The sequence below is a fragment of the Desmodus rotundus genome, chromosome 12 (assembly GCF_022682495.2).
Source record: "Desmodus rotundus isolate HL8 chromosome 12, HLdesRot8A.1, whole genome shotgun sequence".
Classification (NCBI taxonomy): domain Eukaryota; kingdom Metazoa; phylum Chordata; class Mammalia; order Chiroptera; family Phyllostomidae; genus Desmodus; species Desmodus rotundus.
In genome coordinates this window covers 60,270,072-60,289,184 of record NC_071398.1, presented here as the reverse complement: position 1 = coordinate 60,289,184, position 19,113 = coordinate 60,270,072, and the positions used below count along the sequence as shown (strand labels likewise).

General features: G+C 38.5%; 2 protein-coding genes across 4 annotated transcripts in view; both read left to right on the top strand.

The window, feature by feature from the left end:
* CLCC1 (chloride channel CLIC like 1) overlaps positions 1–19,113 on the top strand; it is a 76,184-nt gene that overhangs the window by 5,617 nt on the left and 51,454 nt on the right. The gene's annotated exons all lie outside the window — the stretch shown is intronic.
* Positions 1–19,113, top strand: part of WDR47 (WD repeat domain 47) — a 38,896-nt gene that overhangs the window by 1,402 nt on the left and 18,381 nt on the right. The window contains exons 2-7 of one of the 3 annotated variants that reach the window (XM_053915373.2): positions 5,166–5,203; positions 6,758–6,924; positions 8,981–9,064; positions 11,271–11,355; positions 12,753–13,555; positions 15,327–15,453. In XM_053915373.2, the coding sequence (XP_053771348.1) occupies positions 6,767–6,924; positions 8,981–9,064; positions 11,271–11,355; positions 12,753–13,555; positions 15,327–15,453 (1,257 nt within the window). In that variant the 5' untranslated portion in view covers positions 5,166–5,203; positions 6,758–6,766. The remainder of the gene's footprint in view (positions 1–5,165; positions 5,204–6,757; positions 6,925–8,980; positions 9,065–11,270; positions 11,356–12,752; positions 13,556–15,326; positions 15,454–19,113) is intronic. The other 2 variants (XM_024570408.4, XM_024570410.4) reach the window with 2 other exon arrangements.

The window sequence follows — 19,113 nt, the reverse complement described above, 5'->3', positions numbered from 1 at the left end:
TAGATTTTTAAAAATTTTTGGTCTCCAGGGTTGGCATGTGTCATCACTGAAATTTTGCTAGACAGGAGAAACGCCTCGGAGCCCATTTTCCTTTATATGGCATATTCTAGAGGTGTCATTTCAAAGGAAGATACAATGAACAGTTCTACTTTAGGGTTTAGGGGTAGGTAGCTTCCACACAGGAAGGAAAAAATATTATACAATGATGGAGAAGACAAGCAATTAAGCTGTAACAGTGTATTGTTAGGTTAAAAACAACCTTGAGTTTAGGTATCATTATATATAACTTAAAAATTTTTTTCAATGACAGTTGACATATAATATTCTATTAATTTTAGGTAATTGTGTATGTGTGTGTAAGGGATTTCAACCTGTTTACCTTCCCTCCAACTTCATGATTTTTTCCCCTCTTTTTAAAAGCCAGTACTAGGAATGTATCATAAGAGAACAGGGGTCCTGCCCTATGTCCCTAGTTACATAACTGTGGTCAGCCTCTTCCGTGTGTGGAGTGGAGTTTATCAGTTACTTACTGAATGGACAGCATGTGATGGGCTTGATATATGCTGCAGTTTGAGAAACATTTCAAAATAAGCATGAAAAGATGCAGATTTCCTTAGCAGATCAGCAAGCTGGAAGCCAGGATTTAAGTTTCCCTTTGCTGCTGATTACAATCTCGGAAGAGCTACTTACCCTTCTATTGACTCTGATTTCTAGATCTATACAATGGGGATAGTACCTGCCATTGTTTTAGTCTGGGAATGGGTTCTGAAGTTGAACAAAATAATGTTATTTGAAAAATCTTAAGGCGTCTATTGATTACCTTTTAATAGCGTGGAGCATTGGCAAGGGTAATTAAAATTTTCTGCATGTCCTATCTAGCATTTTCAGGTCCAGGACCTTATTTCTTGCAATGGCTTTCAAAGGCTCACGGGAACCGTTAGGTTGCATTTTTACTCCCTAGCAGAGGCTCTTTATTACTGTGGTTACATGGAGAAAAGGGTGTTTCCTCCCTATATGTGGGTCAGGGTTGCTTTTCTGCTTTTAGTAGGAGGTTCTTATATTTAGAAAATAAGACTATGGCAAATAACTGTGACTTGCGTTTTATTTGGTGTTAAATGATCCTCAGTGTGGATCATTGGTTCTTGATTTACAAAGAAGTAGCTTACTTTGTTCTGTTTGACCGATGCTTTTCAAATAGGAGCATTTGCAGCGTTAGAGAGAAGATGCTGTGTGCCAAGGGATAAATCTGGGGTCACATCACATAGCACACACTTATGGAGTGGCCATCAATTTTACTTGAAGACCTAGATAAAAATGTATTGTTTTCATATCAAAACAAAAAGATAATACAGACAATGGAATATTCACACTATTTCTAAGGTAAAATTCAAAGACTTTAAATTTCATGCTTAAGGACTCTCTGAAGATATGTGCAGTTTCTTGGGCCCTTATGGAGAGAAATTTAAGAAGCACTGCCTTGGACTTATGAGCTAATGAATGATAAATCACTGAATCACACAGGCAACAACTTGAATTCCAATTTCTAAAACTTTGACTGTCATCAGGCTCAAGAGGACCTCAGTCCTAATTATCCCTTTTGTTTTCACCCTGCAAATGTCACAGGATTATAGTGAGATAGACCCTCTTGGCCCATTCTTCTGTGCCTCTTGCTATGTGACCTTGGACACGTACCTAATGTCTCTGAGCATTCGTGTTATCTGTAAAATGAAGCTATAGAGCTGTAAGAATTACACAGTAATATATAGGAGTACTTAGCACAAGGCCTGGCATAGTAGATGCACAATAAACGTTAGTGCCCTTTCCCTTTCCATCTCTGCATCTTAGGGTGTTGACAGTCCTTCACACCCATTTGTAGTAGGAAACCACAGTGCCCCTCTGATCTTCCGTTGCATTTCATTTGTAATTCTTTTATGGCACTCTTTTTTTAAAAAAATATTTTGTTTGTTTGTTTTTAGGGAAAGGGGAAGGGAGGGAGAACGAGAGGGAGAGAAACATCAACGTGCAAGAGAAACATGGATTGATTGTCTCTTGTACGCACACGCCCCAGCTGGGGACTGAACCCACAACGCAGGCATGTGCCCTGACCTGGCATGGAACTGGTGGCCTTTTGCTTTGTGGGAGGACACCCAACCAACTGAGCCACACTGGTCAGGGCTATAGTACTCTTTACTTTCTTTTCTGATTGTCTAGGCGTGTCCACTGTATAGTGCGGCATCATGGGAAGTGTTAGTTTCGGGGTGTGCAGTTGCTGAACAGACCATACCTGGTGTGTTGTGCTCAATTTGAGGTGTATTAAGAGGGAGGTTAACAAACGTTAAGAGAATGACCAGAATGGTAGGGGATCTGAAAGCTATGTGAAAAATAATCGAAGAAAATAGGGGGATAGATAGGGTTATTGGCAGATTCAACTGTGTGAAAGCTTTTAAGGTAATAGATTTGTATTATCTGACCCAGAAGACATAACTAAATGAAAGTCACAAGTAGATTTCAATATCATATTAGAAAAAAATTTTTTCCTTGTGAAAAAAATGAACTTCTGTACTGTCTATTGTTGTGTAACAAATTGCCCCAAAATTAATGGCTGAAAACAACAAATCTCACTGTTTCCGAGGGTCAGGAATCTGGGCATAGCCCAGCTGTGTGCCTCTGAGTTAAGGCCTCTTGGGACCGCGGTCTCACCTGAAGACTTGACTCGAGACATCTCTGTCCCAGCTGACGCAGGCCTGTCCCTTTCAGGCTGCCGCACTGAGGGCTTCCGTTCTGCAGTGGCGGTTGCTTGGAGGCTTCCCTTAGTTTTGTCCCTTGGATCTTTCCACGTGGTTGCCTCACGACATGGCAGCCGGCTTCCTTCACTCAAGATGGATACTGCAGTCTCTCTAAATCTTGGACACGACACCCCAGCATTTCCTTACTCTTGGGTAGAAGTGAGTCACTAAATCCAGCCTATACTCAAGCGCCAGGGACTACAAAAGGGTGTAAAGACTGGTGGGCTCCTCGAGGAGCATGTTAGAGACTGCCTTTCACAGGTGCGCTGGGGGTGTTGGTGCCTACCTAATACCATGCGTAACTGCTACACTATCATTGACTCTACTCCCTGTGCTGACTTGACATCCCCGTGACTATTTTTATAACTGGTGATTTGTACACCTTGATCCCATGCACCTTTTTGTTGCTGTGACGATTCAAGAAACTTCAATTCTTCCTGTGATTAATACCTAAAGGTTTTGGCCAAGAGTCAGGAGACCTTGAGTTCTTAGCTCTGCCTAACGTCTAATAATAATTGTATAATTAAGCGGCGGCACTATTGCTCACTGGTTAAGTAGGGTTCACATCTTGAATTGTTTTTAACAATGGACTGATCTCTCTTGAGACTAGTGGCACAATTTGTGAGCTTTCTGCCGGGGAAAGTGTTCGGTCTGAGACCAGAGATCACAGCAGAGTCTGATAGGCCTTCAGTGGATCCTCTGAGCCAGGCTCTGAGAGAGTGAGCTAAGAGAGTGTGTTATTTAAGAATAGAATAAAACTTTCTATACATTTTTGGTTTTAGACTTAAAGTTCTTATGCCTTAAATTAACACCCTAATTTTGCTTTTAGTTGTGCTCCAAAAACTAAATTATGTTTAACAGCAAAGCATTGTAGCAACAGAGTTAAAATTTATCTAGATTTATCCATATTTTGTGTGGTATTTTATAGATAATTCAAAAACTGAAGTTTGGCCCTGTCCAGGTGGCTCAGTTGTTTGGAGCATAGTCCTGTGCACCAGAAGGTTGAGGTTTCAATTCCTGGTCAGGGCACATACAGGTTGTGGGTTCGATCCCCTGTCAGGGTGAAGATGAGAGGCAACCAGGCGGCAACCAATGGATGCTTCTCTCTCACATTGATGTCTCTCTCTCTCTGTCTCTCCCCCCCTTCCTCTGTCCCTAAAATTAATAAAAAATGTACTCCGTGAGGATTTAAAAAAACATTTAAAAACTGAAGTTCTTTTTAAACTTGCAAGTTATACTCTAGGGTTCTTAGATCTTTCCTTCCTTCCTTCCTTCCTTTTTCTTTTGAGGCTCCCTTCCCTCCTCCCAGTTTCATCACTGCTTACTTTTTGGTGTTTTCATGGCACTATTCATTTAGATAACATAATTTAAAAATTACACGGAGTTTATTAAGTAGGGGTTAGGAAATACCATATTTTGCCATGTGTAATGCACACCCATATTTTGGCCCAAACTTTCAGGAAAAAAAGTCTTTCATTTTAATTTTTTAATTCAATTTTTGATTTATTTATATTTAGAAACAAAACCAATGATCATATTCCAGGGTATTATTTTGCATACAGATATCATATTGCTTTCTAGAGTTATACTTTTAATGCATAAGCATAGATAAAAGAATTTAAAAAATTTATGTACTCAGGTATGACACCAGCTTGCCCACTCTGTGAGTAGAGGGTCTAGAAAAGGGACAATGGCCTCTGCTCACCTTGATGCCAGGCATTTCAGTTCCTCCCTGTATGCCACTGGTGCCTTTCAAGCCGCCACCCCAGTGCTGGAGCTCAGAAGGAACAAGTCTGAGTAGGCGTGCCGAGACAAAGAAATATGGCCCAAATGAAAAAGCAGATCAAAACTCCAGAAAAAGAACTAAGCGATGGGAAAATAGCCAATCTATCAGATGTAGAGTTCAAAACACTAATAATCAGGATGCTCATGGAAATGATTGAGTACAGCTGCAAAATAAAGGAAGAAATGAAGGCTATGCAAAGTGAAATAAAGCAAAAATACAGGGAACAACAGTGAAAGGAAGGAAACCAGGGCTCAAGTCAATGATTTGGAACAAAAGGAAGAAATTTATTTTTAGACAGAGGGAAAGGGAGAAAGAGAGGGAGAGAAACATCAATGTGTGGTTGCCTTTTGTGAGCTCCCTACTGGGGACCTGACCTGCAACCCAGGCATGTGCCCTGACTGGGAATCGAACCTGCAGCCCTTTGGTTCTCTGGCCAGCGTTCAGTCCGCTGAGCCACACCAGCCAGGGCTAAAAATTTATTTCTTAAAGGAAAATGTTTTTTGTGATTTTTTGTTTTTACAGACAAATCAGTCATTTAATATGGAAATACTGAAACAATCTGATTTTTTTTCCATTTTGTTTTCTGTTTTCAGTGGAATGCACTATTTTGGCCCTACATAAATTCTGAGTGGTGAGTATACATCCCATGTATAACGTGGGATGGCAGGTTTACCTAAGATGCCGTCAGAGCTGACTTTGGCTAAACACCAGTCAGATTGAAGGGCCAGAGCTCCGTTCCTTTGGATGGCTTTTAGAACAACCAGAAATAAAATCTACTCTGTACTTTGTTTTTGGAGATATTTCTTCATTGATTTTTATATTTTAAGTTAATTAACGTTTTATACTCTACATCTCATTTTAAAAGATAATTTTAGTTGTTCCTAAGCTAGTTAACTCTTACTGATTTATGGCCTTCCTAAGGTGATAAGAAGCATTAATTATTAAATTCTTCTCTGAATCAGAGAAAAATTCTAGCTTTGTAATGATTGATAGTTTAAGATTAAAAATGTTTATGAATTAAATGTTATCTTTAAAAGTATGCGCAGTAGTTCCCCTTATCTATGGTTTCAGTTATCTGTGGTCAACCACAGTCCGAAACTATTAAGTGGAAATTTCCGAAATCCATCATTCATGTGTTAAATCATGCGCTATTCTGAGTGCCGCGATGAAATCTTGCTCAGTCCCACTGCAGCCCGCCCAGGCACAAGCCACCCGATCTCCAGGGTGTTCACCCTGTGCGTGCTGCGTGCCTGGCAGTCACTCAGTGGCTGTCTTGGTCATCAGACTGACTGTGGCAGCGTTGCAGGGCTTGTCTTCCGTGACTCTCATGGTACTTACTAGGGGCCCCAGAGCACAGGACTGGTGATGCTGGCAATTTGGATGTGCCGAAGAGAAGCCGCAACATGCTTCCTTTAAGTGAAAAGATCTGTGTGTATAGGGAAGACATAGTGTATATAGGGCTCAGCACTGTCGAGGTTTCAGGCATCCCCTGGGGGTCTTGGAATATATCCCCTACAGATAAGTGGGCACTACTCTGTGTGTGTGTGTGTGTGTGTACTCTTTTAAAAAAGATTTTATTTATTTATTTTTAGAGAGACAGGAGGAGAGGGAGCAAGGAAGGGAGAGAAAGGCCAATGTGTGGAGATCTACCAGTTGCCTCTCGCACATCCCCAACTGGGTATCTGGTCTGCAGCCGAGGCATGTGCCCTGACCAGGAATGGAACCAGGAATGGACCTTCAGTCCGCAGGCTGGCGCTCAGTCCACTGAGCCACACCAACCAGGGCTGAACATACGAATTTTTAAAAACATAAACATTCAGACCATAGCAAATGAACCTCCATTCCCCATTGCCCTGCTTCAGTAGTTATGATTATCATTTGATCTTTCTCTCTTCCCACTCCCCTCTTCTTGTGTTATTTTGAAGCAAATCATAGACTTTATATCAGTTAATCTGCAATTATTCCATTGTGCATCTCTCAAAGATAAGGACTTTAAAAACATCATAGTCATACCTCTATTATACCTTAAAGAATGACTTGGTTTTAGTAAGTATTACTATTACACTTCAAAATACCTGTGCTAAATATTTCCAAGAAACCAGTTATGTGTCGTTTCCAGACAGTTAATAACACTTAGAAATAAAACAATAGCACTGATTTTTGTTTTGTTTTGTCTAATATTTAGACTACCAACATGACGGCTGAAGAAACAGTAAATGTGAAAGAGGTGGAGATCATTAAGCTGATTTTAGACTTCTTGAATTCAAAGAAGCTTCACATCAGCATGTTGGCTCTCGAGAAGGAAAGTGGAGTCATAAATGGCCTATTTTCAGATGATATGCTTTTCCTGAGGTACGAATTCATTAGTACTGTGAGGTTTGAAGCTCCTTTAAAGAAATGTTAAGTATCAATAAGGTAATAATGTATAATTCGAGTGGATTCTTATAGTCATGAAAAGGCTATGTAAGTATAATTTAAAAAAATTGCCTGTATTGGAACATTTACAAAACAATGTTTTCTGTAGAATGTTTTCAGTAGTAAGAGCTAGAGTTCCATTAAAAAACAAGAGGTAAAAAAAAAAACCCACCAAGAGGTAGAGCGACACTGTGGATGTGGCATTTTCATAAAAAATATTTGATGAAGGAAGCGGAGACTCCGGAAGGATAATGTATTTCCGAAATCACCCCACCATCCAGATATGCTACCGATGATTTTCTGTGTACATTAAAAAATAACCGCGATTATGTTGCATTTATAGTTTAGTACCCTGCTTTATCTGTTAACATCGTGAGGATTCTCTATGTGATTACCAACTTTACACTTTAAAATTTTTCAATTTGCTTAATTTACTAATGGTTCCTCTATTTTTAGACAAATTATTTTCCATTTTTCTTAAATAAATGCTCTACTGAGCATCTTTTTTCTGTATCTTGGATTAGAACAAGATTCTTGGAGGTTGGAATTGCAGAGCAAAAGGGAATTAATGTTTGCCAAAGTGGAGAGCTAAATATATCCTAACTTGGACAGAAAAGGAAAAACTTAAATTTCTGGAGAGAAATGTGTTTTGTGCTTGTGTGATAAAAATACCAAGTATCCCTGACAAAGAGCACAGGATCTTGGACATGTGGCACTGTGACTTGGAAAGCCTGAAGAAATGAAGTGTCCCTAATTCATGAAAAAGGAACTTAAAAAAAAAAGCTTTATGATAGAAGGGGAGTTTATTGGAACTCTGCTGCATTGCCCTGTATTTAGTATAAAGAACACCATTGGCTGCTGGGAGCTGAGTCAGCGGTAAGGTCAGGTACCAGTCCGGAGGCAGTATCCTTGTGGCCCTGTCTTTCAAACACTGCTGCTCCTAAAACTGAGCCATGACTTTTCAAATATCCCCTCCAGGAACCTGTTGGTTTGTAAGGAATTTTTGCTGGTCTGAGGGCAAATGCATGGAATTGTAAAATAGTAAGTTTTTCATGTAACTAAATGCATTCATCTTAAAGGTCTGGCCTTTGAAATTGCCTCCTTCCTACCTTTATAAATATTTAATGTCCCTTTGTAAAATGATTATGATACAGTGGTTGATTTTTATTAATATTACAGGATCAAAAGTCAGCAGTCCTGTGTAGACTCTTCTGCTCATCCCTTCCTTTTAAAAATCTACTGTTCTAAAAATCCAAAAGGAGGGAACTTGCTATTATAAAGGAAGAGCTGCAACGGGAATGCCTTCTAACTTGGAAGTTCCCATAGAACTTAGAGAAGGATGAAATCCGATCTCACCCCTTCCTGTGTTCATTCTCTGAGTGTAAACCGTAGCACTAAATGCCTCAGAGATAGAAGACTCCCAATTCAGAGCAGGATTTCTCAACCTCTGTGCTATTAACATTTTGTGCAAGATAATTCTTTGTTGCCTGTGTGCTTGGGGAGGGGGCGTCCTGTGTGTTGTGGGGTGTTCAGCAGCATCTCTGACCTGCACCCAGCAGATATCAGTAGCACCCCAGCTGGGACAGCCAAAAATGTCTCCAGACACTGACAAGTTGCCCCCAGTAGAGAAAACAAGGGGCAGGAACACACCCACACACTGGCCCCTAAGTGATAGAGAATAGCTTTGAAACTGCTAAGGTGAAGAGGGTAATAAAGGAATTTTTAGATTTAGTCCATTTTTTTATATATGTGAAAAAACACTTATATATTAAAATGAGGAGTGTTTGCAGATTCACTGATTCTTCTCGTATAGCATATGTTGTTACAAATAAGTTGTGGAAAAATTATTTTACTGTAGTAGTTGAGGAACCAAGTAAAAAGTCCATCTCATTACAGACTTCAGGCTGAAGTTTTAATGCTGCCTTGCCGTCTACTCTGCTTTTAATTAGTGTAGCCCAAATTTGATAAATGCATGGGCTTTTTCTTTATATAGGCAGCTAATCCTTGATGGTCAATGGGATGAAGTTCTTCAGTTCATTCAGCCTCTAGAGTGTATGGAAAAATTTGACAAGAAAAGGTAAGATTTCTCCTACTAAAGTTTTTTATGTCTTATCATTGGTAGAAGTTTAGCAAAAGAAAACGATAAACAATTCTTTTTTCTAAAAAAGACTGTTAGTTTTCCCATTGATTTAGGGTACTTCCACAGGACAAGTTAGCTGAATTTGTATCTTTATTTTTTTGTATGTAATGTTTCTTTTTTCTTTCTGGCTGCCTTCAAGATTTTTTATTTATTTATTATTTTTGTATTTGTATTTTTTAAGATTTTATTTATTTTTTAGAGAGAGGGGAAGGGAGGGAGAAAGAGAGGGAGAGAAACATCAATGTGTGGTTATGTCTCACACATCCCCTACTGGGGATCTGACCTGCAACCCAGACATGTGCCCTGACTGGGAATTGAACCAGTTCGCAGGCTGGCACTCAATCCACTGAGCCACACCAGCCAGGTGTCTTCAAGATTTTTTTAAAAATTGAGATATAATTGACCGTTTCAGAAGTACTGCATATAGATTCAATATTTGCAAAATAATCACCATAGTAAGTCTAACATCCATCCCCATACATAGTTATACATTCTTTTTCTTTTTATGAGGACTTTTAAGATTTACTCTTTTAGCAACTTTAAAATATGCAGTACAGTATTAACTATAGTCACCATGCTGTACATTACATCCCCAAGACTTCCTTATTTTATAACTGGAAGTTTGTACCTTTCAGCCCCCTTCACCCATTTCATCCAATCCCCGCCTTTGGCAACAACAAGATTTTTTCTTTTTCATTGGTTTTTAGCAGTTGCAGAGACAGCCAAGGATTTGGGCAGATTATACAATAGATTTTGGTGTATCTCTCATTGTGGCTTCCTCCTTTTTTGGATTCCCTCCCCCACCCCTGTTTTTCTGCTGCTCGGGCAGTGCCAAACGCAGCCGATTTCTCCAGCGGGTAAACTGCAGCTCTGTGCTTGAGTTAGAGGGGACACTTTGTGGACTGGGGAGCGCCCTCAGCTGGAAGCCCTTCTACCCTTGAACATCAGTCCTGAAAGTTCCCTTTTTTCAAGAACTAACTTCCCTCCAGTTGTGCCAGCTTTTTGTTGTTCGTCAGGGCCTTCTAATAGTTGTTGGGGTTTTGCTTTGTTTTGTTTTTGTATTTTGTTTAGGTTTTGTCACTTACCTGTATAGAAAGGTTAGCCAGATACAAGAGACTCAGCCATTAGCAGACGTAAATCCTCTGTTTTTTTGGGTCTCCACTCACACCATGCTGTTGATACCCGTTTGCTTTGGTACCTTCTTCTTTATCTGGAATCCTGTTCCTTTCATCACCTCCTGCCTTTACATGGCGCCCTCCTGGTCATCTCCCAAGAGTCAGTGTTTTGAAGACTTTCCTTTTACTTCCCACCCTTTCTGGTAGGATTGGGCTCATGTGCCTTGGAGACCTTGTTGACCACTGTGTGTATTTCATAGGGTTTATTAGATGGCCCTCTTTTTGAAGGCATGGATTTTGTGTTTACTGGACACATATTTGTGCCACAACAATGGTTAGAAGAATGAAGGTTTGTTACTATTTTCTTTCAGTTCTTAGAAATACTTTTTCATTAGAGTTCTTAAGGCATCCAACATTTTTGGTTCTTAGACAAGTCAGGTAGATTCTTTGCTTTCCCTTTTCCTTCCTGAAAATTTCTGCTAAAAAGTTTTAAGCCTTAGTTATTTTATGACCTTTTTAGAAACGTTGTTCATTTCCCCTTACCCTTCCAGCTGTTCGTATTAGACTGTTCTCATGTTTGAAAAGAGAAACAGTCATATTTTGAGAAAACAAAAACATTGTGAGTATAGAAGATTTTGATTTTATATTAGGTTACGTTTGATATCTTCCATAACAACTTGATTTTTGTTTAGAATTAATTTTGGAAGTAGAATTCCTTTCTTTGAGTATTAAATTGTGATTATTTGCTCCCGAAATAATTTTTATGATGGTTTCAATATGATAGCTTTAGAAACTGTTTTAAGAATTCCTGAAAGCAACGGTACTTATAGTAACTTGCAAGTACATTTGATTTATGAGACATTCGAAAGTTATTTTTAAAAAATCCTTTTTTTTTTTTAAGAAATAACTACTTTCTTAAGACACACTTGGCCTGTTTTGCTTCAGGAACTTGGGTTTCATTTTCAGTCTTTGACATTGCTATAATTCAGCATTTTAATCATTTTAATTGCTTTCTTTATTTTTCACAGGTTTCGCTACATTATCCTGAAGCAGAAGTTTTTAGAAGCTTTATGTGTTAACAACGCAATGTCAGCAGAAGACGAGCCCCAGCATGTAAGATTTTTATTCCTGAAGGTTTGCGCCCTAGTCTTGTTTCAGTCATAAGTATTATATTCACTGAAATAAAAGATTAGTATCATGAGTTTTTGAACTTTCTGTGAGCTGGGGTGGGGTAAGATCTGCTCTTTGACAGTCATAGTACTTTCCTCCTGTCGTAAGTCCAAATTCGTCCTCCCTGGATCGAGGCGGCGATGATAAGTGAATGGCTGGCTAGTTGGAGAGCTGCGCTCCCCTCCGGGCTAAGGCGGCTTAGGTAGCGAGAGATGCGTGACCTGGTGAGTGCAGAGCAGTGCTTCTTTCGTGTCCCAGAAGTAGACTGTGTGTCCCTCTTCTTTCTGTCTTTTCAGCATTTCCTTTAACTTGGAAGTGGTTTTTTGATAAAATGATAGTCTTTGTGACAATATAAAGTTAATGATATTAAATTCTTTCTGACTAGAGCATTACTTTTCAAGTTTTAATATTGGTATGGTTACATCTAAAGCCAATGAAACTTTTATTAAAAGTGCCAGTAAGTATCATTGCAATAAACCATAAAGAAATTACAGTGCAGACTTTCATATATAATAGAGAAATGTTTGCCAGATAATGATGTTTAAAAGTGGAGAGAACACTGGAATGTAAGTCAGAAGACCTAATTTTTATTTTCTCTTTGTCACTAACAAACTGAATTACTTTGGTTAAATCTGCATCCTAACTTTTCCCATATGTAAGATGTAGAAGCTGGGCTAGGTAAGCTGTAAGTTTCCTTACGTCATTAAAAGTATATGGGAAAAAATTTAAAAAATAAAAGCTTATTGGATATTAAGATAATATTTACTATACAGATTATTGTAATTTGTCTCTCAGCTAAGCTTCCTCTTCTTCTCTATACTGTTCTTGTAGCAAATGGACTGTAAGATGGTCCTTCTCTTGATTCGCTTTCTTTTTCCGTACACATGTTCCTAACGCAGGTTTTGAGAATGGCTCTTTTGCCTTTTGGATAAAACTGGAGTGATAGCAAGCTGTAGAGACAATGAGTGTTGGCATGCTTCAGTGCTCATTTTTAGAAAACTCAGTTACTACCCTTAAAAACTACCCGTTACTACCCGTTTTGAAGATAATAGCCAAGCCTGAATTACAGCACTATTTGTGTAGATGAAAGCTTAATGTGCTAATTGACGAAATTATTTAATCTTTTCACTTCGGTAGTGAAAAACATTTTGATTTCTGACTTGCACGTTGTTAAATATTGTACAAATTATGGGAGTATCCTGTGACACTGGAGGTTATCCTTTTGCAGTTAAATAGTTCGTGAAAGTACGCAAAGTATCTTTGCATTTGAATGAGGCACTCTCATTGTTCCTGTCTCACAGCATCTTCCTTTATAGTGATAACTTACTTTCTTCTTACAGCTGGAGTTCACCATGCAAGAGGCTGTGCAATGTTTACACGCCCTAGAAGAGTACTGTCCTTCTAAAGACGACTATAGCAAGCTCTGTTTGCTTCTGACTTTGCCTCGGCTGACCAACCACGCCGAATTTAAGGACTGGAACCCCAGCACTGCACGGGTGCACTGTTTTGAAGAGGCGTGTGTCATGGTTGCAGAGTTCATCCCTGCTGATAGGAAGCTCAGTGAGGCTGGTTTTAAAGCCAGCAACAATCGTTTATTTCAGCTCGTAATGAAGGGCCTACTTTATGAATGCTGCGTAGAGTTTTGTCAGAGTAAAGCCACTGGAGAAGAAATCACAGAAAGTGAAGTACTTCTTGGCATCGACCTCTTGTGTGGTAATGGTTGTGACGATTTGGATCTGAGTTTATTGTCATGGCTTCAGAATCTCCCATCTTCTGTCTTCTCTTGTGCTTTTGAACAGAAAATGCTTAATATTCATGTTGACAAACTCTTGAAACCCACAAAAGCTGCATATGCTGATCTTTTGACTCCTCTCATCAGCAAACTCTCTCCCTACCCTTCATCTCCGATGAGAAGGCCTCAGTCAGCTGATGCCTACATGACCCGCTCACTGAACCCTGCGTTAGACGGCCTCACCTGCGGGCTGACCAGTCACGACAAGAGAATCTCAGACCTCGGGAACAAAACTTCCCCCATGTCACACTCCTTCGCCAACTTCCATTATCCAGGGGTACAGAACCTCAGTAGAAGTCTCATGCTTGAGAATACAGAATGCCACAGTATTTATGAAGAATCCCCTGAACGGTAAGCTTTTGCTCATAAAAAAGTTGAGAAATCTCCCTAAGTGTGAGGTACTCTAATTGTTGTGTTTGGGGGGTGGGGGGGAGGGCAGTGTGTTTTCTTAGTGTTCAAGTCCCTTTAGTTGAAAGCTAGTCCTTAAAAGTTTACAAAGGGTTTTTAAATATTGATAATTAAAATTATCAGGGAAAATCTTTCTATTTTTATCCTGTGTTATTCTTCTTTTGCTGGTTATAAAAGCAATATGTGTGCCCTGAAGAAATTCTGGAACCTATAGAGGAGAATAAATTTGAGAATTAAAGTTCTACACAATCCCATGCTTAAATGAGCAGTCTTTTGAATACACTTTTTGAAATTGGGAGCATACCACATATATGTGCATATAATCTGCTTTTTTCACTTGAAAGTTCATGGATATTTTTATATTTTCTTTCTTAAAATTTTTAAAAAATTGATTTTTTTAGAGACGGGAAGGGAGAAAGACAAACATTGATTTGTTATTCCATTTATTTATTCATTTATTCATTATTTCTTTTTTAAATTGAATTTACTTGTTTATTTTTCAGGATTTATTTACTTATTTTCAGAGAGAAGGGAAGAAGAAAGAGAGGGAGAGAAACATTGATGTGCGAGAGATACATCAATCGGTTGCCTCTTGCATGCCTCAGCTGGGGACCTGGCCTGCAACCCAGGCATGCACCCTGACTGGGAATCCAAGTGGCGACCTTTTGGTTCACAGGCCAGCACTCAGTCTACTGAGCCGCACCAGCCAGGGCTTTTCATTACTTCTTATGTGTGCCTTGGCTGGGGATTGAACCTCAGCCTTGGAGTATCTAGATGATGCTCTAACTAACTGAGCTACCCTCTAGGACTAGACCTATATTTTGCCATGTCTTACATTCTTCTGTCTGGAGAGTCCATTGTGAGGCCACCTCATAATCAAATTTCATAAAGGCAGAGATCATTTTACTTTTGTACTTTTTCCCATGGTGCCTTGTACCATTAGGTAATTTGTGTAAATGTCTGTGATATTCATCATTTTTGGATGATGTTTATCATAAATTTTGAACAGAGTATAGCTATAAAAATTAGAAATTGCTAGTATTTTAAAAGAATAGTAAGAACACCCTGGCATAAGGTGTCAAGCTTACTAATTAGTATACATTAAAAATATTGGAAAGATATATCTTTAGCTTTTATGCTCACTGCAAATAAACCAAAGAAAGCATTTTAATAAAATCTCAACAGTTGCCCAGGCTGATGTGGCTCAGTGGATTGAGTACCCGCCTATGAACCAAAGAGTCGCCAGTTCAATTCCCAATGAGGGCACATGCCTGGGTGCAGGCCAGGTGCCCAGTAGGGGGCACATGAGAGGCAACCACACATTGATGTTTCTCTCCCTCTGTTTCTCTCTCCCTCCTCCTCTCTCTAAAAATAAATCAATAAAATTTAAAAAAAAATCTCAACAGTTATTAAAATTTTGTTGGAACATTTTGGAGGAAAAAATTAATGTTTGGATAAAAACAATCACAGATTGAGAGTTCATAAAGAGAATTTAGGCATTAAGTCATGTTATCCAATATATAGATGTAGCTGAACGAGGTGTCCTCGTGAACGTGGGTGGCTACCTAGCTCTGCTTTCCTGAGCCCTCGCCCTATATTTTGATATGTCTGACGTATCAAATGTTAAATATTATTTTAAATTAGAATTTTTCTAACTAAAGTATGTTTTCCTTCACCCCACCTTTCTCTTTGTTTTCTTGCACCTTTCTGGAAGAAGTGATACACCTGTTGAGGCACAGCGGCCTATCAACAGTGAAATCCTGGGCCCGAGTTCAGTGTCTGAAAAAGAGCCTGCAAATGGAACACAGAATCCAGGGCAGGCTAAGCAAGAAAAAAATGAGGTAATATTTACTACGCCCAATGTCTTTTACAGTTACTCTCTTTGTGAGAAGTAATGCCATTTGCTTGGATAGAATTTGCAAAAAGGTTTTCTGACATTTGGGAGTAGGAGACAGAACATCCAGATTTTCTTACTAATTAGCTTATTTTCTCCCCTCTCTCTTAAGAAAATATGTTATTTCTACTTGTCATTTTGTATTTTGGATCGTTATAACAGGTGACTTTATTAACAGTCTAAAATATCACAGTTGGCACTAATCTTACACATTTTAGGACTCAAGTGATTGAACTCACTTTAAACATAGATAGCTTGTCTTTTTAAGACATAATGTTTTATATTTTACTACTTAGATTTAATGAACAAAAAAGTATAACATCTGTAATATAAAGTAATACTTATAAGAATTTAAAAAAAAGAATAATACTCTTATTTAAGCTTTTAGAGTTCCAAACTACTTTTCTATGATGTTTTGGAAAGGAAGTTATGAAACAGGGTATACATTTTATCTTTTATGCTACTTAGAAAGGGTGAATAGTAGGTCATTTTAATAAATTGAATAAATTTTTTTGTTTTCAACTAAATATTAAGAGTGAAGTAGAAAAATTGCTATTAAAAATACAAATGCATATTTGTACCAAATAACAGAACCCCAAAATAAATGAATCAAACAGTGACAGAGTTGAAGGGAGAAATAGACAGTTACACAGTATTAGTTGGAGACCTCAGTACCCCAGTTACAGCAATGGGTAGAACTATGGGTATTACAATAATGGGTAGAACACCTAAAACAGAAGATCGGTAAGGTTATAGACGACTTGAACAACAGTGCAAACCGTCTAGACCTACCAGACGTCTGCACAACACTCCAGCAATGGCAGAATGCACAGAGTTCTCAAGTGTTCGTGCAGCGTTCTTCGGGATGAGCCATATGTTAGGACACAAAACAAAGCTCAATAAATCAAAACATTTTTACAGATTTAAATCATGCAGTGTATCTTGTCTGACCACAGTGGAATGAAGCTAGAAAGGCTAAATGATAATGGGAAAAAAAATACAATAAAGATTAAATTTTTTAAAAAGTAAAGAAAATGAAAAGAACATGTCAAAACATACGTTTCAAACTTATGGGATGCAGCCAAAAGCAATGTTCAGGGGAGAAAAATATAGCTGTAAATGCCTACCTTAAAAAAGAAGAATGAGCCCTGGCTGGCGTGGCTCAGTGGATTGAGTGCAGGCCTGCGAACTGAAAGGTGGAAGGTTCAATTCCCAGTCAGGGCACATGCCTGGGTCACAGGCGAGGTCCCCAGTTGGTGGGGTGTGAGAGGCAACTGATTGATATATCTCTCGCACTTTGATGTTTCTTTCCCTCTTTCTGCCTACCTTCCCCTCTCTCTAAAAAATAAATAAATAAAATTTTTAGGAAAAAAGAAAAAGAAGAACAATCTGAAATCAGTAATCTTAACTTTATGCCTTGTGGAACTATAAAAAGAAGAGCAAACTAAGCTGAAAACTAGCAGAAGGGAGGAAGTAATTAAAATTAGAAGAGTGGCCCTGGCTGGTGTGGCTCAGTAGACTGAGTGCCAGCCTGTGAACCAAAGGGTCACAGGTTCGATTCCCAGTCAGGGTACATGCCTGGGTTGCAGGCCAGGTCCCCAGTTGGGAGTGCTCAAGAGGCAGCCACACATTGATGTTTCTCTCCCTCTCTTTCTCCCTCCCTCCCCTCTCTCTAAAAATAAATAAATAAAATAAAAAAAAATACAATGAACATTAGAAGAGTGATAAATAAAATAGAGACCAGGAAAACAATAGAGAGAATCAATAAAACCAAAAGTTAATTCTTGGAAAAGATTAACAAAATTGACAAGTCTTTAGCTAGAATTACAAAGAAAAAAAGAGCAATGTCACAAATAAGTAAAATCAGAAATGAAACCAGGACATTGCTATCAACCTTGAAATAATGAAAAGAATTATAAGAGACTACTATGACCAATTGTAAGCCAAAAAATTAGATAATATAGATGAAATGGAAAAATTTCTAGAAACATACAAATTACCTCAACTGACTCAAGAAGTAGAAAAATCTCAACAGATTTATAACAAGAGATTGAATAAATAATCAAATATCTCCCAATAAAGAAAAGTCCAATCAGATGGTTTTACTGGTGAATTCTACCAAATGCTTAAAGCAGGGTCAACACTAATCCTTCTAAAAAAATCTTTAAAGAATTATAACACTCTTAGAGGAGAACATAGGGGTAAATCTTTATGACCTTGGATTTTGTAATGTGTTCTTAGATATGATACTAGAAGCATGAGCAACAAACATAAAAATTGATAAATTGTTCTTCATCAAAATTTAAAACTTTTGCACATCAAAGGACATTTTCAAGTAAGTGAGAAGATAGCAATAGTAGAACTGCTAGAATAGTAGAATAGTAGAAGATAGAATAGTAGAATGAGAAAAATATTTGCAAATCACGTATCTGATAAGGGTTTAATACCCAGAATATGCAGGGAACTGTAGCAGACGTAGTTTTATTGTGCTTCGCAGGTACTGCATTTTTTACAAATGGAAAGTTTGGGCAATTCTGCATCAATAAATCTATTGGCACCAAAAGGATTATGACTTGCTGAAGGGCTCAGATGACAGCATTTTTTAGCAATAAAATATTTTGAAATTAAGACATGTACATTGTTTTCTTTTTAGACATGTTATTAAACATTTAATAACTACAGTACAGTATAAACATAACTTTTGTATGCACTGGGAGAGCAAAATTGTACTTGCTTTGTTGCGATTTTGGCTTTATTGAGATGGTGTGGAACCAACCCTGTGATATCTCTGAGGTATGCCTGTCCTACAAATCAACAACAAAAAGACAATCTAATTTTAAAAAAGGACTTGAACAGGCATTTCTCCAAAGAATATATACAAATGGCCAATAATCACATGAAAAAATGCCAAATATCAATAGCCATTAGGAAGACGCAAATCAAAACCACAGTGAATACAAGTTGCCAACTGCTCGGGTGGTTACAGTCAAAGTGGCGGAAAACCACAAGCGATGGTGAGGAGGTGGAGAGATTTGCACTCTCGTACAATGCTGGTTGGAATTTGATGGTACTAAACACAGAATCACCATGTGAGCCAGTAATTCCACTCCTAGTGCACCCAAAGTCAGTGAACGCAAGGACCCAACAGGTATCTGTCCACTCAGGTTCAAAACAGCACTATTCACAGCAGCCGAAAGGTAGAAATCACAAATACCCACCCGCAGGTTAATGGATAAACAAAAGTGGTATATCCATATAATGAATATCGTTCAGCCGTAAAAAGGATTGAGGTTCTGACATGTACAGCATGGACAAACCTTGAAAACATCATGCTAAGTGAAACCAGCCTGTCACAGAAGGGCAAGTATTGTATTCCATTCCCATGAACTATCTAGACTGGGCAGATTTTTGGAGACAGAAAGTAGAGTGGAGATGACCAGCGGCTTGGAGGAGGGGACATGGGACTCACTCCTTCACAGTTAGAGCTTCTGTCTGGGGCAGAGAACATGTTGTAAACAGTGTTGTGGATTGTTCTTCACGGCGAGTACAATGAATGCCACTGAATTGGACACTTCAACATGGTTAAAATGACAGATTTTATATTTAT